General features: G+C 60.9%; 3 protein-coding genes and 1 non-coding gene across 7 annotated transcripts in view; 2 read left to right on the top strand and 2 right to left on the bottom strand.

The window, feature by feature from the left end:
- Window positions 1-105: 105 nt before the first annotated feature.
- Window positions 106-4,572, bottom strand: ELMO3 (engulfment and cell motility 3). 4 transcript variants are annotated; one of them, XM_051847175.2, is made up of 20 exons: window positions 4,241-4,572; window positions 4,042-4,082; window positions 3,885-3,957; window positions 3,653-3,703; window positions 3,337-3,506; window positions 3,150-3,249; window positions 2,909-3,060; window positions 2,748-2,826; window positions 2,598-2,648; window positions 2,389-2,511; window positions 2,177-2,296; window positions 1,997-2,098; window positions 1,786-1,894; window positions 1,543-1,679; window positions 1,286-1,449; window positions 1,082-1,194; window positions 893-997; window positions 708-790; window positions 537-623; window positions 106-442 (listed from the first exon to the last, which is right to left on the bottom strand). In XM_051847175.2, exons 1-20 carry the CDS (start codon window positions 4,316-4,318, stop codon window positions 230-232), a joined length of 2,151 nt encoding a protein of 716 aa, XP_051703135.1. In that variant the 5' UTR covers window positions 4,319-4,572; the 3' UTR covers window positions 106-229. The 4 variants fall into 4 exon arrangements, with proteins under 4 accessions (XP_051703135.1, XP_069918700.1, XP_069918699.1 ...); XM_070062599.1 differs by having other exon boundaries at window positions 1,997-2,296; XM_070062598.1 differs by having other exon boundaries at window positions 1,786-2,098.
- MIR328 (microRNA mir-328) lies at window positions 1,688-1,747 on the top strand. Its single transcript, NR_162604.1, has one exon. It is a non-coding gene; the product is annotated as a microRNA mir-328 (primary transcript).
- A 151-nt stretch (window positions 4,573-4,723) lies between the features above and the next one.
- Window positions 4,724-10,453, bottom strand: E2F4 (E2F transcription factor 4). The gene is made up of 10 exons (XM_002711596.5): window positions 10,319-10,453; window positions 9,817-9,926; window positions 9,369-9,530; window positions 9,088-9,131; window positions 8,374-8,435; window positions 7,853-8,150; window positions 7,329-7,532; window positions 5,923-5,970; window positions 5,684-5,728; window positions 4,724-5,586 (listed from the first exon to the last, which is right to left on the bottom strand). The coding sequence occupies exons 1-10, from the start codon at window positions 10,451-10,453 to the stop codon at window positions 5,471-5,473; spliced, it is 1,224 nt and encodes a 407-aa protein (XP_002711642.2). The 3' UTR covers window positions 4,724-5,470.
- Window positions 10,454-12,437: 1,984 nt separating this feature from the next.
- The window catches only part of EXOC3L1 (exocyst complex component 3 like 1), a gene marked incomplete in the record, with an annotated part of 5,494 nt that continues 3,342 nt past the window's right edge, over window positions 12,438-14,589 (top strand). The window contains 4 exon segments of the mRNA XM_070062596.1: window positions 12,438-12,572; window positions 12,732-12,917; window positions 13,105-13,280; window positions 13,357-13,576. Of these exon segments, the coding sequence (XP_069918697.1) occupies window positions 12,872-12,917; window positions 13,105-13,280; window positions 13,357-13,576 (442 nt within the window).

The following is a 14,589-nucleotide window of genomic DNA, read 5'->3' as shown; positions in this document are numbered from 1 at the left end:
CCCTCAACTGTGGCCATCCAGATTTGCTAAATCTGAAGGCAGAAGGGAAGACTGTCACTGTCATAGGCGTGGCCCACAAGGTTCAGAGCCGGCTCAGCGCACACCCAGGAGCCAAGCAGACTTTATTTCTGCTGCAGTTTCTGCTGGTCAGCGTGCCTGCATTTCTCTCCCCTCCACCCTTCATGGCTGCCATGGTGGTGGCAGCTGGGGCCCTTGCCCAACCTCACTGTCAAGGTTCAGTGACGCTGCAGTCATAGCAGAAGTTGAAGTTGGTGGGGGGCGGGGGTATGGGGGGTGGCTGCTCCGGGATAGGCACGTTCTCTAGCTCCAACAACCGTAGCTTGGTCTCCATGGTCAGTAGCTGCTCCAGGTCCAGCCGTGTCTGCTCACTGCCCATGGGGCTGCCCAGAAGGGCACTCAGCCCGTCTATCCAGAGGTGGAACTGGGGACCGAGCCAGCTCTGTGAGGGCCTGTCCACCTGTCCCCCCCCCCCCCCCCCGCCCATCTGCCCAACTCAGCCTGGTCCAGACACTCACCTCCCGTTTGGAGGGGGCAATGAAGTTGAGGTAGGCCTCCTCCTCCCCACGGTCATAGCTGACTGAGAAAGCCAGCTCACAGAGGTCCTGGGGAAGCAAGGCAGTGTGCACTGAGCAGGGCAGGAGGCAGGCAGGGCCAGGTGGGAAGCAGCCCGGCCCCACCGCGCTCACCTTGTTCTGCTTCCCCGAGCCCTTCTCCCGGACATGGGGGCAGTCCCTGCCCGTCAGGAGTCCCCTGATGTCAGCCACAGGGACTGCGGGAAGAAGACAGGCTGATCACTGTGGCTGCACACGCCCCTGGGGACATGGGGCAGTCTGGGAAAGCAGCTGTCGGACCCCTGCCCCATCTTCCTTACGCTGCTCAGGCAGGCTCTCTGGGGGGGGTGGGCTGGTGCCCTCTTCCACGTCCCCATACTGCAGCACCTTGTGATTGGGGGAGAGGCAGCAGAACCACAGCTTGTCTGGAGAAAGGGGGGAGTGAGAGACGAATGAGGGGGCCTGACCCCCACTCAGCACCCCTCCCCCTCCTCTGCCCAGTCAGAGACCCTGGCGCCGCCGGCTGCTGATCTTGCGGAAAAGCGTCCCCTCGCAGAGGCGGAGCAAACGCTGCTGGCGGATCAGGCCCATGAGCTCTGGCTTCAGCTTCTCCCGTAGCTCCCTGGGGTGGAATGGGTGTCACTGACCAGAGTGACCTGGGGCAAGCAGAGGAGGTGGGTGCTGGGACGAGGGACCCGTCCCCACCGACTCACAGTATGGGAGGAGCCAGAGTGCCCTCCTGATGTAGCCGCTCCGTCTGCCGCAGCCGCAGCACCTCCCCGTAGGTGAGTGCGTTCACCTTAGTTCGGAAGAGCTCCAGGGAGGTGGGTTTCAGGGCCAGTGTGCGGGCTAGCTGCTCCCGCACCACCTGCATGACCTAGGGCCACCCCAAGTTCAGCTCAGGGCCTGAGCTCTGTGCCCCCACCCCGAACAGCCCCAACCCTGGCCTCTCAGCTTGCCCCCCAGTCACCTTGTCAAAGTCTTCCTGTGTAGCCCGCATCTCCTTCCAGGTCTTATTCAGCAGCTGGATGGCCACGCAGAAAAGCTCATGGAAGCTCTGGTCCTGGCCGAAGAACATGGGCGAGAAGTCCTGGGCTGTCTCAGAACCTGGAGCGGGGGGGCAGGAGGGGCTCAGGGAGAAAAGTGTGCAGCCCCTGGCCCTCTCTGCCCTTCCGTCCCTGTTTCCAGACTCACTGTGCCCAGTCCCACTCACAAGGCTCCCCAACACGGAGCAGCTCGCACAGTAGCACTGTCAGCTGGATGCTGCTCCGGGCGAAGGGGCACTCGTGTCTGTCCTCACGGCTGCTGTTCTCCAACACGAACTGCAGTGGCGGGAGCAGAGAACGGAGTAAAGTCAAGGCTGACCCCAAGGGGACCCTACCTAGGTGTGCATGCTGCCATCGGCGCCCTGCCCTCTCACTGACCCGGCTGTAGGCACTGGGTGCGTGTCTAGAGAAGTAGACCATGTTATCCAGGGCTAGGAGGCCAGGAGGCACACGCTCCAGATCTTGTGCTGGGTTGCTGTTCTGTGGGAGGGGACAGAGGCAGCTCAGGAGGGCCCCCACTCTCTGGAACCACAGCCCTGGCTGGGGAGGGTCACTCACGGTGAAGCCCAACTTGCGGAACTCCCGGGCACAGAGGGAACGACGACGGTCGGCACTCAGGGACTCCCCCTCTGGCTCAAAGGCCGCCTGGCGCAGGGCCTGCAGCTGTTCCCGCTGCTCCTGGGGTCATCGTTGGAGGAAGGGTCAAGATCACAGATTTAAGGCCAAGCTGCAAGCAGCCTCAAGCCTTGTACCTCGCTGAACACACACACCTGGCTGTAGGGGTCGAGTGGCGTGCGCATGCGCGGCTCCAGCAGCCCCAGCGTGAGGGCCTGCAGCACGTACAAGTGATGAGCCATCTCGTCACCTAGTGGCACTGCACTGTGGATGATGTTCTGGAGAACAGCCAGGCCGGGAGAGTGAGTGTGGGCCCACCAGGATGGGAGGGTGGGGAGGGGTCTCCCTGGTCTGCCCTTCCTACCTTGTAGATGAACTGGCGGAAGTTTCTCTGCCACAGGTAGTCCAGCATGTGCTAAGGGGAATGGGAAGGGGGCACAGTTGATTTAGCCCCAGAGTGGAATACAGTGCCCACCAGCGGCTGCCCTCCACCTGGCTGGCGATGGACACTCACTTTCCGTTCAGCTGGGCTGGCCCCCTGCAGCAAAGCTGTCAGCAGTGCCATGGCCTTGGTTTGCAGCTGCTGGTTCATCCTGTGGTGAGACAAGGGGAGAGTCCAGCCAAATATGCCAGGTCTGGCCCCTGCCCTCCTCTGGCCCCTGCTCTGAGACTTACACCTGCAGGTGCACCAGCAGCCTATCCAGTGGCACCTCACTCTTGACCAGCTGGCCCAGGGCAGGGCTGCTCAGAGTCACACTCTCCAGCAGCCGAAGGGCCAGAGGCTGCACCGAGGCATCCATCAAGTTAATGTTCACATAGCTTACCACCTGGGGGAGGGGTGGCACCACCATGGAAGGCCAGATCCTGGCTCTCCCCCCACCACCTCCACCTGCTGCCCCCAGAAAAGCCCACCCACCTTCCTGACAAAGGGGATGCTGAGCGTCTCCCAGGACACCACGCCGTGCTCCATGAGCTCCAGGAAGGCCCTCAGCCCAAGGGCCAGCACCTCTCCTAGGCTGGAGGGACAGCTGGGACTGAGCAGGATCAGGCCAGGACCCCCAAGCCCCACCAGGTCCCTCAGCCCACCACAGCCCTGTGCTCACTCGTCCCCATCCTCAATGATGGTGCCTACTCTCTGAAGCCCGTCACGACTGATGACCTCTTGGGCAAAGGTCATGTCTGAGGCCAGCAAGACGAGGTGCCTCAGTGCTTCCCGGCGCCCTTCACGACTCCCACTCTGCAGCCCACCCAAGAGCCGCTCAGCCTCAAGGTCCTGGCAGGGGCAGGAGCAGAACAGAGGTAAGGATGGGAAGGGAAGTGTGGGGACCTGGGCGTCCACTAGGCGGGGCACTGCTGGGCAGAGGCCAGAGGCCCAGCAGAGGGGCAGGCAAGGAGAGGGTGGGCCAGGAGGGGCATTACTGGGGCAGTGCTGAGACACAGAATGCTGCCATTCTTGATCTCCGTGCGGTTCTGCAGAAGACAGCAGAAAGGGAGGCAAAGTCAGGGGTGATGGACAGCCAGGCAGGTTGTCAGGGAGGATTTGGGGGTCAGTAAAAGATCACATTCCAGGTAGGGGAGGAGTCCAGGAACCGCCCCGTGGGCTCCAGGGGTCACAGGATGTAGAGTAGGGGCTGGGGGAGAGGGGACTCACATTCTCGGTGATGTACTTCCTGTGCCCATCAGCAAACTGCAGGGCATAGCGCTCAGAGTGAGTCAGGCTCCACCTGCAACCGCTGAGGCTCAGTGAGGCAGGTAGGGGCACCTCCTCCCTGTGCCCTTCCCCCACCCCTGGCCTGGCCCGCACTCACGCGTCGCACACCTCCTTCAGCACAGCGCCAAGGGGCTTCGCCTGCAAGTGGAGCAGTCACTCACAGGGCCCAAGAGTGGAGAAGAGGGAGGGAGGAGGTGGGCTACTAGAAGAGGGAAGGTTGGGGTGGGCTACTAGGAAAAAAGGGGGGCAACCCGCAGTTGGGCAGTAGTGGGGACAGGCGGGACAGGCCGAGTGACCTGGTCCAACTGGATGAGCTGCGGGACGGCGTCACGCATCTGGACGGCGATCTTCACCACGTTCCGCGGGGGCGCCATGGTCCAGCCAGGGTGTGGGCGCCTGCCCTGTCCACAGACCGTGTAAAGTGCCACTGATGGCGCACGTGGCCTGCGGCCCCAGGGAGCAAAGAGTACAGCCCTCTGTCGCGACCCGGCCCCGGTGGTCCGCACTCACGGCTCAGGCCCCTTCTCCTGGAGAAGCGCCGCGGCCTTCCCAAAGGAGCCGCGGGTAGTTCCGGGTTGGAGTACGGGGTAGGACGGCGCCTGCCCTGCCCCGCCCCGCCGAGGTGGCCCCGCCCCTCTCCAAGGTGCAGCAGGTCGGGGCGGGGCGGGCAGGCCTGCAGGCACCTCCCCTGCCTCCCGCCGCAGCAAGGCGACCCATCCAGTCCCACCACCAATCCAGCCTAGTTCCAGAGAAGGGTCCCAAAAGAACCAGGTCAGAAATAGCCTTAGGCATGGTCTTTATTCACTTGGACACTGTACAAATATTACAATTTCCTTTTGCTGCAAAAAGTATAAAAATAATCTTTATATAGGAATCCATTCGTCACTGTAAATCTTTCTAAATCTCTGCAAATGGCTCTAAATGAGGGAAAATGAATAAATGGAAGTGAAGGGGAGGCTATGGGACAGCAGGAGGTTGGGCCAATCCTCAGGGACCTACCCACTCAGACTCCTAGCAAGAGACCTCTGTTCCTTCTCGTTAGCACCCCCACCCTCACCTGCAGCTTCTCAGGGCTAGGGCTTGGGGCCCAGCAGGAAGGGGGCATGTAAGAGGTCCACGAGGAGCTGGGGGGTCAGGGCAGGAAGCAGCAGAGGAAGCTGGGAGTGGTGCTGGTATCCAGTTCCACCCCTGCTTCCCTCCTAGGGGGGAGGGGCTGGACAAGGTGCCCTGGGGGAGGGGAAGGCAGGCCTGCGCCACTGGGTGGCAGTGGAGCCTGGGCTCGGGAAGGCTCCAAGAAAGGACAGGTGAGCACTTTGGCTCCACGGTGGAGGGGGCAGAGCCCCTTTCTCCTGCTCTGTAGCACAGTACAAGTGCCAATACAAGAGTGGGAGTTGTGGCCAAAACCGCAGTGAGGGCGGGCTGGGAAGCCAGGCGTCTGTGGCTCTCAAGCTATGCAGGGGTGGGGGGAGGGGGTCCCCAGGTCAGAGAGTCTGGGTCCCAGCCACACACAGCATGTCCCTTGTCAGTCAGAGGTTGAGAACAGGCACATCAAAGAGGTCACAGACACCTTCACTCTCGTCCAGGTTGTAGATGTAATCGTGGTCTCCAGGGGGCGGAGAAAGACGGAGGAGGGGGGCAAACACTGCAGAGAGCACTAGGCTGAGGCCCTGGGCCAAGGCCCCACCCAGCAGCTGCCCAACCCTCCACCCACACCCACACCCACCTTCCAAGCCACCCACCTTCTGAGGACATCAACTCCTCCAGCAGCTCTGAGCTCATGCACTCTGGGAATGGAGAGAGAGCTCAGTTATACTCTGGCTCCGGGCTCCGGCCTCTCCACGCACCAAAGCCCTTGAGTGGGACCCCCACTAACTCATCTGAAGCTTTATACCCTTCGCCCTTAGTGCTTGGTACTAAGAAAGGCAAGAAAACAGCCCAGAGGACCCTCACCCCCAGCCCCAGGCAGGAGGTAGCCTACCTCGTGTGGGATCGAAGATCTCTGACAGCTCTTTAGGGAGTTCCAGAACTGAAAGACAAGGCCATGCTCAAGGCACAGTGGGCCAGCCTGGTCTCACTGTACCCCCCAGCCTGGGGCTCCACACATCTGAAGAGACGCAGCTCTGCCCCAGGCCAAGCTGGCACTATCTGATGCTTCCCCTGCTGAACCCCAGTTCCTCAGTGCTGAGCCCAAGGCACCAAAGGCACACTGCAGGTGACCAGTACATCCTTGCTAACTCAGGCACTGCTAACCGGCAGCAGACGCCTCCTCCTTTCTGGTTCAGCGTGCACACCCTGCCTGACAGAAGAGGACCCACCCACGCCCACCCTTGCCGCCTGTCAGGCTCAGAGACCACACTCTGGATCAGGTCACCTGGCAGGGGCAGAGGTGGAGATTTCAAAAGGGGCTGTACTACAGGGTGACGACTCTATTCTAACTCTCTGACAGGACGTACGCAGGAAGCAGAAAACGAAACGGGAGAAGACCAAGGAGAGGCTTCAGAGGTAAGGCTCAGAAACTCGAAAGTCTATCCATGGGCCTTGGGGAGCCATTAAAGGTACTTTTGTAAAAGGAGATGCCACATCCAGCTTGCATTTCAGAAGGAACCTTCTACCAGTTGGGGTAGAGAGAAGGATGCTGAAGAATCCAAGTGGCCAAGAGTCATCCTGAGTGTGAGGAAGTGAGAGGGATGGAAGGAGACGGCTGGGCCAGACCGCGCCGAGCTGGCCTGGGGTGGGCCACAGAAGGCAGAAGAGAAGAGGGAGGGAGATGAACTGACAGGCAGGCGTCAGGCCTGGATGACGAGCCAATGGGAGGATGTGCACAGAGGTGGAAAAGCAAGTTTCAGGAGGGAAGTGAAGTCAGTCGGGGCCACATGAGAATGAAGCATCCGTTAGATGTGCAGGCACTGGCAGGCGGACAGAGGTGTGATCAGGAACACAGAGGCTGCGGGCTCACCTACCCAGAGCTGGAGTGGGACAGTGGCCTGGGGAGCACCAGGAGCTCCAGGGGAAGAGCCAAGGGTGGGGGGAGGAGGGCGCCCACGGGGGCAGGAGCACCGCAGCTCTGCAGCCTGAGGGGGACGGGGCACCAAGGGAGGGGCGGGCAGAGAATCACTTTTTCAAGGAGCCCAGGCAGAGAGGACACAGGGAAGGTGAGGGGGGACACAGAGGAGCAAGAGTCAAGAATGAGGTCAGAATTAGGGAGTTCCAAGGGGCAGCAACAGGGCTTGAGGGTCAGGGTTAGTCCTGGAGGGACAAAAAGGACACCACTCTGACCACCAGACACAGGCAGGGGCTGACAGGAGAGCTGAGCTGTAGCCCTAGTGCTCTGAGCGATTCAGGGCTGCACAGGCGTCTGGGGGGCCCAGGTGGGCAGATACTCACCGCCTGTGGGGTCTGCCTTGATAGGCTCAAAGGAGGTAGAAGGGTTGAGTGCGGACGAACTGCTGGTGCTGCTGGTGCTGCTGCTGCTGCTGCTGTCCAGCAGGGCAGAGGACTGTAGTGGCCGGGTGTCCAGCGTCGTCGGGCCCAGGGGGAGGGAGCTGAGCTCACCACTGTCCTTGCTCTCAGTTCCAGGGCCACCACTCACTGCAACCACATTCCCAGGAAGCGGTCACTGAGCTTGGCTGTGCCAGACTCCATGGCCAGGATGACCACAGTCCTGGTTCCCAGACCCAAGGAGAATCAGGCACTGGCAGTCACCCCAGAAAAGGTAACGTGGAAACGAGTCACTGAAGGAGACACGGGCACAAGGCCCATAGGAGGGAGATATCCCTTCAGTCAGCACTTGCCTACCCCACAAGGCCAGAAAAAGGCCAGTTCCCCTGCCATGTCTCTTCCCACTCTGTGGACGGCACTCCACACAGAAGCACTGCCCCGGGCCCCCAAAGGTGCCTGTTGTGTCTCACCTGTGATCTCAGCTGCTGGGTCGGCCACCCCCTGAATGTCGGTGCTGCCCGAGACAGGGGCAGGGGCGGTCAGCTGGGGACTGCTTGGCCGTGAGGCTTCCTGGGGCTGGGCTGGGGCAGGCTTGGGCAGAGGCGGAGGGGTAGAAAGAGCAGGTGGACTCTGGAGCAGATCTTCAGGTGGCGGCACGGGCACAGCCACGGGTGGGGAGCTCCACGCCTCCTTATTCACTAGCAGTACCTCGATGGGGCCACTCACACTCTTCAAGTGAATCTGGTACTTCTTCTGCCCATTGAGACCCTGGAGGTGGGTGGGAAGGGATGCAAGAGCAGCGCTGGAGGCAGGGCTGGTTCCGCCCTGCCCTTGGGTCAGGGCCACAGTGTCCTCTCCCATCCAGGCTGCCCATCTTCCTAGATAACCCCAAAGCCTGGGCCTCCCCCTGCCCGCCCCACCCGGGACTTATCAGGCTCCACAGCCAGCACCCGCCCTCAATCAACCCTGCCTGCCTGGGCTGTGTACCCACCTCTGGGATGGGCACCTCCAGGCTGGTGCCCGACGGGGCTCGGATGGCCAGGAGGGTGTCTCCTGGAATGACAAGGAGTCTAAGTCAGGGCTCAGGAGCTCAATCTGAGTTGGAAATGGAGGTATCTACCCCTTGGAGGGAAGCAGATCATGGTGTCTGAGGGACGGGGAGTTTGCTTCATCCACAGTGGCTGGGACAGAACTAAAGCTTTGCTCTCCCTGAGGGCCCAGGGTCAGTAACGAGGAAACCTAGGTTCCAACGCGTGAAGTGACAGACTGCCGGTCACGGGCACCTCACTTGTCCATGGATGGGGCTGACCGCTAAGTACGGGTGTTACGGCCAAGGAAAGCCCCTGTTCCAGGACTAGCCCGAGAGATACCAGAGGGAGAAAGAGCTAGACTGACTGCAGTATGAAACACGCGTGCAAGAGTGTGCACAGCTGTACACGCACGGAGACACTCCACTCCCTGTGCCTCTGTCACGCCCGAGAAGCCAAACCCAGGGACAACACAGACGCCAGCATGAGCAGGGAGCCAAGCCAAGCTTCTTGTCCGCGCAGAGCAGGCCTCCGAGTGCCGGGGCCCTCAAACTGCAGACTTACCCTGCCTGGTTTCTCTCTGGGCAGGCCCAGGAACCCTCTTGAGACAGAACTCTCCTTGGGCACTGAGCACAGCCCAGCCCCGGCCCCCTCTCCCCAGCCCAGGCTCCACTCACCAGCAAAGCATCTGCAGATGTCCTCATGAGTCACGTAGGCCAAGGTGTGGGGGTTAAGGAAAGCGGCTGCGGACTACAGGAAAGACTCGCCCTTTAGCAAAGCTCTGACACACAAGCCCGGGGGAAAAGCGCTGGGGCCTGGGGTCCACAGCCACGACTGCATGGGGGGGCTCGAAGAGGGAGTCTGCGGCTGGGACCTGGCCAGAGGCTGCGGGACCACCTCCCCAAGAGGAACAGGCCCAGGGCACTGCAGGGCGAAGCCAGCCAGACCGGGAGGATATCAGCTGTTCTGCACGTCCTCCGTGACGTTCCGGATGCTCTGCTGCACCCACACCTTGTGCTGGTCCAGCTCCTGCTCCCGCTGCTGCAGCTCCTCGATCTCTGCCTTGAGCTCGATCAGCTTGTCGGCAATCTCCCGGGTGTTGCAGCCAGGCCCCACGCCCCTGTGCCCGGGAGAGGGGCTGAGCGCAGCGCCGGCCACTCGGGGCCCCGGGTCCCTCTGCTCCTTCCACCCCACGCCCCTGAGCCCGGGAACGGGGCTGAGCGCAGCGCCGGCCACTCGGGGCCCCGGGTCCCTCTGCTCCCTCCACCCACGCCCCTGAGCCCGGGAACGGGGCTGAGCGCAGCGCCGGCCACTCGGGGCCCCGGGTCCCTGCTGCTCCCTCCACCGCATGCCCCTGATCCTCCGGGGCAGGAGACCCTACTGCCCTCCCAGACACCCCCACTCACTTCCACTGGATGCTGTTCTTGGATTTCTTCTCAATCAGCCCAATACCTTCCAACACGTTGGTAATGTCATAAATCCGCCGCTTCTGGCGCACAGCTAGGGTGTCAGCTGCCTGGCAGACAGAACAGAGAACGCTCAGTCCTCACCGCAGGTGTAACCCCAGCTACGCCGGATTTGGGCTGTGGGGGGGGCCGGGTCCCAGGCCTATCATGCCTCCCAAGCACTACAGCGGCTCAGGGGCGCGAGCTGGAAAGAGATCCGGCACGACAACGAAGCAAAGTCCTAATGCTCTTCTCCCCCACGCCGGCCAGGGAGGCCACGAGGACCAGCACCTGCAGCCCCGAGCACGGCCCAGTGGCCCCCGGCTGAATGAATGAAACAGCGAGAAGGCACACGGATGGCAGCCGGCACTCGCAGGACTCAGGGAGGCCGCCCCGGGGGTTCCCGCTACCGACTCCGGCCTGGTCCACCATCCCCCCTGTCGCCCTGGAGCCCGGGCCACACCAGCTTGAGGTCAAGCACGCCGTCCTTGGCCTCCTGCAGAAGTGACACGAACTTGGTGGTAAGAAGCCCCAGGCTCTTCTCATGCCGGCTTGGGGTGCCCGGGGGCGGCGGCGCCTGCGGCCCGGCCTCCGCCATCGCGCCCGCCCGCCGCCTCCCCTCAGCCAGGCCAGGCCAGGCCGGCGCCGCCGCCACTTCCGCTTCCGTTCCTGGCCACCCGGCCGCCGGAGCTAGCGTCGCTACTTCCGCTTCCGCCTCACGCCCTTCCAGGGCATCTGTCGCAATTCCTGTCTACGGACACGGACGCAAAACTTCGGGGACCATCAACAAATATCCAGCCGCCCAAGAAGACGAAAACAACCCTGTGTTCCAGGGAGAATGGACCAACAAGCTGGGGACGATGTGGTGGAGGTCGCGCAGTCCCGGCGGTAGAGAATGGGAAGCTACTGGAACCTTCCTTGCCAACGTGCCCCAACACCACTAATTCCCAAGATGGGGGAAAGTATACCACACCACCTGATAAACCCAGCCTGTTCCTCCCAACCTGATTCTCAATGGCTCAAGTCCTTGGGTCCCTGCCACCCACGTGGGAGTCCCTTATGGAATTGCTGGCTCCTGGCTTCATTCTGGCCCAGGCTGGCTGTTGTGGGCATTTGGGGGAGTAAACCAGCGGATGCAAGTCTCTGTTTCTCTCTCCCTCTGCCTTCAAAATAAAATGAAAATAAGTAAAATAGTTTTTAAAAAATTAACAAACTTGCTGCTAAAGGCTGCTCCAGTGTCCTGGTCCCACAGCAGGCACTCACTACACCTAGTTTTGTCTGTGTCTCCCCATCCCCACCCCCTTCCCTGGTCCCAACATCATCCTGCTCTTAGCTCCACACTACAGCGCTCAGAGGCCTTGGGACCAGAGTCACTTCTCAGACAAGGCGGAGGTGTCACTCATCTCTCCCGTAAGTAAAGTCCCGCAGCAGCACCTGGCGAGAGGGAGGCATTGGGTACCTGCCCCTGTCGCTTTATGACTTTACCGTTGCTGCAAGGTTCTCTGGGAAACAGCCTTTGGGACAGGGATTTCCCTGACTGTGAGGGCCCCACACTGAGACAAGCACAGCTAGGCAGAGGTAGTTACAGCAGAGGCTTCAGCCCACCTCCCCTTCTGGGGTGCCTCCTCCCAGGGGTGGGGTCGCCCAGGTCTGCCCACTCCAATATTGGCTAAGAGCAGCAGCGGCAGCAGCGGGCACTCCTGCTGGCCGGGCGAATGGGGACCTCTGGCCTGAACTCCTGGACGGTGGGTTTGGCTCGTGCGCTGAATGTCCACCCGCTATCAATGCCCTGTAGTCTCCTCCTGGCTTCCTGTGCTTCTCAAGGTGGACAGCTTTGAGGGCCCTGTCCTGCTCTCACCCACCAGGCCCCCACACCCAGTACCTGCCCCTCTCACCCTCTACAGAAGCACACCCTTCCTCCCTTCCTCTGAGGGGCCCATCAGCTGTTTGCTTTTTCTTTCTTTCTTTCTTTCTTTCTTTCTTTCTTTCTTTCTTTCTTTCTTTCTTTCTTTCTTTCTTTTTAAAGATTTATTTATTTATTTGAAAGGTAGAATTACAGTGAGAGAGGGAGAGAGAGAAAGAGAGAGAGATCTCCCATCTGCTGGTTCACTCTCCAAATGGCTGCAAGCCAGGAGCCTGGAGCTTCATCCAGCTCTCCGAGGTGGGTGGCAGGGGCCCAGGCACTTGAGCCATCTTCTGAGACTTACCAGGCGCCTGAGCAGGCAGCTGGATCAGAAGTGGGGCAGCCTCCATGGGATGCAGGCTACGCAGCAATGCCAGGCCCCAGCTGTGATGTTTGCTTCCGTCTGCACACGTCACCCTTAGCCCCGGGGGACGTATCTGTGCCCTGAGCACTCAGAGGTCCCGGGTGGTCTGGGCGATACTTGAGGAAGGACCCCAGGGAGTACACTCCCTCCCCCACCCCTCAGGGAAGTGGCACCCAGCCCGCCCCCCCCCCCCCCCAGTCCAGATGCTTTTTCCTGTTGGGAATAAAGTGCCAGAGACTCGGCTTCCTTCCTTTCTGCCTTGGGGAGGGAGGGGCTTGGTGGGAGGAAGGGGATTCTGGGCTGAGAAGTGGGAGAGAAGCTTCCTCGGGGAGAGGAATTCTGCTACGTGCCCGGGTGGCTCTGAGTGCCCGGCTCAGCTGGGGGAGACGGCCGTTCTCAAGGCCAAGGCTGTTTGCAGAAGAGGGAGAACTGGATGCTTGCTCAAGTCTGGTAAGTTCTCCAGCAAACCGTCCTTGGGATCTCAGAGCAGGAACAGGGTTCAGCGGAGATCTGAGCCCACCCGCCTCCCTCGGCACCACTGAGAAACCCAGCGGGCGGAGGCCTCCCAGGTGCCTCCCCATCACACACGCCTCCCTCTTGTCTCCTGAGGGGGCAGGGCAAGAACCTTCCTCGTTCTCCCCAGAGGGGCCTAGACAGAGGCAGCAGCTCTGAGGAGCACCCACTCTGCCTGCTCTACCCCACACCCTTGCGCCTCCTCCCAGCTCAGCTCGGGCTCCTCCAGGCCTTCCATGGACTCAGTGGCCAAGGACCAAATGCAGCCAGTCCTTCCCCCAGGTATGAGCCCTGCTCGGTGGACAAGGGGGGTAGGGGGCGTGGTGGGGATGATGGGGTTGAGTCCTCCCTGACAGCTCTGGTTAGAGCTCCATAGGGCAGTGAGGGGTGCGCAGTCCTGGGGGCGGGCTGAGGAGCAGGTTCAGCGACCGCTTCCCGCCGGCCCTCCCTAACTGACTCAGCTGTCCAGGCTCTTCCTGCCCGGGGCCTGAGTGGCCGGAGCAGGAGAGGGCGGAACAGCTGGCCCGGGGAGCGGCACTCAAGTGGGCCTCCGGCATCTTCTACCGGCCGGAGCAGCTGGCCAGGCTGGGCCAGTACCGTAGCCGCGAGATGCAGCGCACCTGCTCCCTGGAAGCACGAATTAAGGTGGGCAGGGCGGGAGGGTAGCGGTGCTAGGGGTGGGCTGTGGGGCTGGCCAGGCCTCACTGACACCTGTCCACAGTCGGCGGTACAGTCATACCTGGAAGGTGTGCAGACTGGCATGTGGCAGCTGAGGCGGGCCCTTGAGGCTGTGCAGGGGACACGGGAGGCCCTGAGCCAGGCACACGGGTTGCTCCAGGACATGGCCCAAGCCTCACGGACCCTCGAGCCCCTGCGGGAGCAGGTTTCCCTGCACAAGCAACTGCAGGTCGTGTCTCAGTTGCTGCCCCGGCTGCAGGCAGGTGAGTGTACAGGAACCCCGGGTTGGTCCATGTACACCCAACATTGATCAAGGCTCTGGGGCTCTGGGGAAGAGACGGTATGCAGAGACCAACCAGGCACCTCCCAGAGAGTAACCCAGGCTTCAGATGGCCCAGGAAGCAGGCCAGAGTCAGCCTCTCCCAGGGTGGTCAAGCACAGGATAGTTGAGCAGGACAAATACCCAGTCAGGAGGCTCTGTGTTTTGTTTTTAAAGATTGATTTATTTATTTGAAAGGCAGGGTTACAGAGAGGCAGAGGCAGAGAGAAAGAAAGAGAGAAAGAGAGAGAGAGAGAGAGAGAGAGAGAGAGAGAGAATATCTTCCATCTCCAAAAGGCTACAATGCTAGGCTACAATGTCTGGAACTCCATCTGGGTCTCCCACATGGCTGGCAGGGACTCGAGTCCTTGGGTCATCTTCTGCTGCTTTCCCAGGCACATTAACAGGGAGCTGGATGGAAAGTAGAGCAGCCGGGACTCAAACCAGTGCCCATATGGGACACTGGCATTAGAAGCGGCAGCTTACTCCACTGCGCCACAATGCTGGGCCCGCCCTGGTTGTTAATATATACTTCCCTAACAGGATGGGTGACGAGCCGCCAGCATGGCTTCTGAGTTCCTCCTGACTTCCCTTTAGGACCCTCAACTTCTCTGTGTTCCCTTAGCTGGAGGATGGACACCTGATCCATATGGTCTCCAGAACTTTCCCTGGATCTTTTCAGATTGGCTGACACTTTACTGTACTGAAATAAATGAAATATTTTTATGGATTTATGTATTTGAAAGGCAGAGTAAGAGAGGGAGAGGGAGAGAGCGAGCTTTCATCTGCTGATCCACTCCCCAAATGGTGCAACAGCTGGTGCTGGACCAGGCGGAAGCCAAGAGCCAGGAGCTCTCCCATATGGATGACAGGGACTCAAATACTTGAGCCTTCATCTGCAGCTTTCCAGGCTCATTAGCAGGGAGCCGGATGGAAACAGCACGCAGGCCTTCACTC

Source organism: Oryctolagus cuniculus, chromosome 18, assembly GCF_964237555.1.
Source record: "Oryctolagus cuniculus chromosome 18, mOryCun1.1, whole genome shotgun sequence".
NCBI lineage: Eukaryota > Metazoa > Chordata > Mammalia > Lagomorpha > Leporidae > Oryctolagus > Oryctolagus cuniculus.
This window is presented reverse-complemented; position numbering and strand designations above follow the sequence as displayed.